Here is a 5,630-nt window from a genome sequence, read left to right as displayed (position 1 = left end):
TATCATGAATGTGGTGAAAGCAAAACTCAGAAAAGACAAAATAGCTAACTTTGACAGGCTTCCTGATCGTAACTGTTTCAAACCCAAGACGGATAATACAAGACACGATGTGGACCGTATTGAATACAATGCAACTGCTACTTTTCAATATCAGCCCTATTTGACAACTGCAAAGCCAACAACGACTACGACGATGTCTCTGTTGGATAGGCTTCTGATAATCTTGAAATCCGAACTAGATTCGAGATCATTAGAGACAACTACTACACAAATTACAACTACAACATCAACGACTGAAGTTCCAGTGTGGAAACTTCTTTTAGAAAAGCTGAGAACTCAAACCGCTACTAAAGACTCCCGAACAATACATCCGAAAGAGATACCAGCAACAGCGGCAGTAACAACTAATGCTGCACCAGTCTATCAAGTTTCACCAACACAAGAAACATTTACCATCAGACCAATCACAAGTGATCTACAAACAAATCTACCAGAAACAACGACATTGATGCGTGCTTTTACTGGAATATTCAACATAAGTAATGTATCTGATGAGAATCTTCCTAATGATATGGTTGATAGAGCAATGATATTGACTACAACTGATATAATGGAAGTTGTCACAACTTCTGATTTTATTGACCAAACAGTTGCAACAAAGCCAATAAATGAAAATGGAAATCAGACCGGTTTCAATGATTCTCTTTCGATATCGGATAGTTTTAATTATACCGGGACATATGACTCGGAAACTATAACACTAGACAATTCAACTGAATCGACGTTGAACACTTTTGTTTTTAGCAAAAATAATACAAAACTTAAATCTGATGCTTTTACAGATTCAAATGGTACCGGCATACAGAATAAAGAAACGTTCATTGACGGAGTATATCCAGGAGAAAAACTAAATTTTACAGCTGAAAACATAACGGAATTATCAACTTTGTTAGAAAGAACCGCAAGTAAAAACTATGATACTAGAAATAAGACCTCTGCAATGACAGACCACAATGTCTTAGAAAGCCAAAATAGTACAGGGAAGTTTTTATTTTCAAATGTGTCCGAAAGTGTCTCATTTTTGGACGCAAATGAGTTTAAAAACGTGTCAGAAATAAGTAAACACCTCGATTGGAATAATATTTCTTTAACAGAAACGGCAAACTCTTCTAAAAATGGAGACCTAACTAGTGAGGATTTTTCTTCAGTCCTTAGCAATACAGTGGCTGACATCAGTGATTTTAATGTTTCCACAGCCAATAATAGAGCAGGCATACGCACATTATTTCCAGTTCATAATGGGATTGACGTTGATGTAATAAACCAAACTACTGGTTTAGAAAGTGAAATAAGAGCTAATTTGACAATGAACACATCAAGTATATCTGTTAAAAGTACGCAGGCGTACGCAAATGCTTCGTTTAAAGGTATAATTATAAGTGATGTGAACAAAACTAACATAAACACAACTGAACATTCGGACGTCAGTGTATTAACAACAAATACCAACGAATATGAATTTATTGAGAATGCATCCCGCCCAACAATGCTTAAAGGTGTCGATTTTAACAACAGAATCAATATACTAGAACCTAAGAACATAACACGATACTCGGGAAGATTTTTGGCGGGCATTGTAGGAACTTATACAGGAACAAAACCGACAAACATGCCTTCTAACGATATTTTGAAACCAACAGTTAGTGAGTTTAATCGAAACCAAGGATCCAGTTACAAAGTTAAAGCCATACATCCACCTACTGAGACGCCATATACATTTGAAAACATGCTTGGATTATTTACAACGGCTAGGCGTCCATCGGCCTGGTGGGACCCACTCCCTACAACTATGTCCTATTACTGGGGCTCTGATAAAAATTATGTGCAACAAATAACAACAACACCTGCATCGGAATCGGATCTATTGGAAAGGTTACGGGCATTGTACAATTTAGAGAAAACAGCTAACGACCAGAAGGCATTAACAAGTACCCAAACTGGTGTCCAGGCAAACTCAATTTCAACTGTAACACCACAACAAAACGTATTGGCAACAAAAACATTGAACTATGATAAAGTATCTTCCTCCACAAATGACAATATTTTATTGACTAATAATAATAATTGGGGCTCATCGGATTATAACTCAGCTGTTTTGCAGTCACTATCGACAGTGACTACATCACCTGTACCATATACCACAACGTCTTTCGGACCTCCTCCTTCGCCTACATTTGACCAATTTCGTACATTCAACCTAACAAACCAGAAAGATCTTGAAGCCTGGTGGAAGAGCTTGTTTCCCACAACCGAGACGCCAGAAACAACGTCTCAGAGACCAGTTACAACGACAATGAGACCAACACCAACGACCCTAAAGTCAGTGACAACAACACAGATTCCAACAACAACGCACAGCCGATCGACAGACGCACCAATAACAACAACGACGACACAGATTCCAACAACAACGCACAGCCGAACGACTGATGCTACAATTACAACGACAATGAAACCAACACCAACGACCCTAAAGTCAACAACAACGACACAGATTCCAACAACAACGCACAAGTTTTCGACAGACGCAACAATCACAACAACAACGACACAGATACCAACAACAACGCACAGCCGAATGACTGTTGCAGTTACAACAACAACGACACAGATACCAACAACAACGACATTGGAAGTACCTTCAACCAAGCCAACTTCCAAAGCCTCCATACCTCAGCCGTCGCAGGTAATGATAGTTTTTAAAAAATAGTTGAATATAAATTAAGCTGCAGTTGTATTTTAAATGGATCTACCTCCCGATACTAAAACCGTCTCTTTATCACACTTCAGAGAAAACACAGGCGATATACAAATTTGATAGATGCGTTGTTTCATCAATTTATACTTATTTGATTTGCCCTTCGTTTCAATACCGATAACACCATAAGTCATTGTATACCTATAAATGTTACTTTCCTTGGTCTGTTTATGTTTTATTCTTACTTTAAACACATGTTGGTTTGGTCAGCCTTGAAATTTCACGACCCTCGTACACAGCTTATACAGAATAGCTTACCAGAAGAAGGCAGATACACAGCTACATTCCTGAATCATACATACTTATCCTTGTACACGGATTATGCAGGATAGCTCACCAGCAATAGACGGATACATAGCTATTCGTTGTTTAAACCAAGATATTGGGTAAACTTTTAACCTTACTTTTTAAGCCGTCGGGGTTGACACTCAGTTCGGACCAGATATCGTTATGGTGGAGGATTGTGAACAATCAACTTCCGGTAAGAACGACAACCCCTCCGCCTCCTACCACACTTATCCCCACCACCCCCCAGACAGGGGGCGTGCACGGCTGCACGAAAATAACAGATTTTGCAGGTAGCTCTTATAGAGAGCATTTCACATACAACTGACATATTAAAGGACTAGACATCAGATGATAACATTGCAAGATAGAAAGTAGTCTTTGCATGTTTTTCCAAATAAAAAAAACTGGGTCTGTCTACCACGTTATTTCCAGTAAATTTAAAAATAACGTCCGTATATTTAATTGAAATAATCACGTGACTTTCTCGTACTTAATATTCACACTATAACCTTGGAAACCATTATGCGTTATTTTTAAAGGGGTTATTAAGTCTCAGCTATGACAGCGACAAAATATCCCTTTAATCATGTAAAATGATGTATTATCGGCAGCATACTAACTAAAATTGAGAATTACAGACTTGCTCTGAGGAAATACTGTATGTGCCGATTTTAGGACCATCAGGTGTCTAGTCCCTTTATGAATACTTAAATTTGAAATATGATAAGTATATAATTTTGTTGTCTTGTTGATGTTGAAAAAGATTGACATGCTATAATGGTTATCAATGGCATTTTTATTGGGTAATACTACATGTATCGCAATTTGGCTTAATATTTGTTCTAACATAACAAAAATGAGCGCGTGAACATTTCGGTGATACTGCTTAAAGAACAATTTAACTATGTATGTATATGCACCGTTTTTCAGACATTTGTTTGACGCAGTCCGGTCGCTTTCGGAACCCGAGTAACTGCAAGTCTTTTTATGTCTGTGACTGGGGCACACTCCACGCCTGCCTCTGCCCACAGGGAACGCTGTTTGACGAGAGGATCGGAGTGTGTAACTGGGACACACTTGTACTGTGCTGACAAAACATTATTTATTAGTACGTTAGTTATTATTCGTTTCGTATTAACTGTCAAACGCGGCATGGTGTCACATATATCAAACCCATTGCAACGTTACGCTGCAAACAGCTATAAGTGTTACTCTGTATATGATGCATGTTACTTGTCGACATTACAGTATTATGTGAAACAGTTATGATTGTAACATGGTAGGGATCGTTTTATATAACAAATTATTTATATAGAGATATACGGTTATATAAGTACGGTAAACATAAATAACGATATGTCATAATGTGATAATAGCATTTTATTGTAAATACTTATGACTTAATATGTATTTTTGTACATAAATAAAGAAATTAACATAATTGTTTTGAACAAGAATTCTTCTTGTAGCAGTAATGTCCTAAATTATTAAGTGGTTCTGTTAGTTTTTAAAATGTGATGCTGAATGTTTTATGTCAGCAATAAATATATTATGTCTGCGGTTTGATGCCATATCATGATAAATGCCATTTTCTGTAGCAGTGAGTACACATTTACTTTTCCTTCAAATCCCACTTTTATAAGTATATTTTTTTATTTTTGAAGAGCTTGACCGTTAGCGATGACCCTGTTTAGAGGCACGCTTTTAAGAACTCCTTACATACACTTTATTAAGAAATACCACGGGTCACTACAAAGTTTGTAGTTAAAAAATTAACTCACAAACAAACCAGAAAACGAATTTATTTTCATCATTTTTTTCGGGGTGCACTTTTAAAAAGCGGAAATGGACCCATGCGAGTTTTATGCCGTTTTTGTTAATGGATATGTCTGAAGGTTGAACGACATACTAAATTATTTTGAGCAAATATTTCGTACCGTGTCGTTTTAAAAGAGCAGAAAACATTATGGCAGACATAATATATATTTAACTGTCAGCATTATTGCCTGCAATTCAAAAGTAGAAACCTCCGAGTACAAAAAGCAATGACCCAGTATTCAAAACATAACTTGCATGCACTTGACACAGTTTTCTTGGGATAAGACTTAACGATACGTGTCATTAGAGACTGGGTGGTTGGTTGGGCGATTGCATGTTTCCTAGTTGCCTTTGCCCTGGCCACCCTGTCTTGGCTTGGGATGAGACAGAAGTAAAGGGGGAGGAACGAAGAGCAGCTTTTCCGACTGGCTTGCGGAGAGTTTTGGGCTTCCTGAGGTAGAAATGGAGGATTGTCCTGGTCTGGGTAGAAGTGGTGATGTGGGGGGAACATTAGGAACCTGTGTATCGATCCTCCTCTTTAAGTTTAGTAAAAATCGAGCAAGGCTTTCAACTGGGGATTCCACGCGAGGTGTAGACGTTGGGGGAGCTGAGGTTGTCGTTGTTGTCAAGTGAACTACTTCATACCTCGGCTGGTTGCAGCTTGCATCCGAGGCCCATACACATGTTAGGTGGCTCTGCTCCCACA

At 38.0% G+C, this 5,630-nt stretch overlaps 1 protein-coding gene across 1 annotated transcript; it reads left to right on the top strand.

The window, feature by feature from the left end:
* Positions 1–1,669: 1,669 nt before the first annotated feature.
* Positions 1,670–4,197, top strand: LOC128216207 (mucin-3A-like). The gene is made up of 3 exons (XM_052922780.1): positions 1,670–2,746; positions 3,231–3,396; positions 4,037–4,197. Exons 1-3 carry the CDS (start codon positions 1,670–1,672, stop codon positions 4,195–4,197), a joined length of 1,404 nt encoding a protein of 467 aa, XP_052778740.1.
* Positions 4,198–5,630: the final 1,433 nt, after the last annotated feature.

Source organism: Mya arenaria, chromosome 2, assembly GCF_026914265.1.
Source record: "Mya arenaria isolate MELC-2E11 chromosome 2, ASM2691426v1".
In the NCBI taxonomy this organism is placed as follows: domain Eukaryota; kingdom Metazoa; phylum Mollusca; class Bivalvia; order Myida; family Myidae; genus Mya; species Mya arenaria.
The sequence above is the reverse complement of the archived record's forward strand: the minus strand, read 5'-3'. Positions and strand labels throughout refer to the sequence as shown.

Bases quoted from the DNA above. Each gene is read 5' to 3' on its own strand.
- LOC128216207 (XM_052922780.1), top strand. From the start codon at position 1,670: ATGCCTTCTAACGATATTTTGAAACCAACAGTTAGTGAGTTTAATCGA. The intron at 2,747-3,230 runs GTAATGATAGTT...TTACTTTTTAAG, and splicing joins CCATACCTCAGCCGTCGCAG to CCGTCGGGGTTGACACTCAG. The intron at 3,397-4,036 runs GTAGCTCTTATA...ACCGTTTTTCAG, and splicing joins GAAAATAACAGATTTTGCAG to ACATTTGTTTGACGCAGTCC.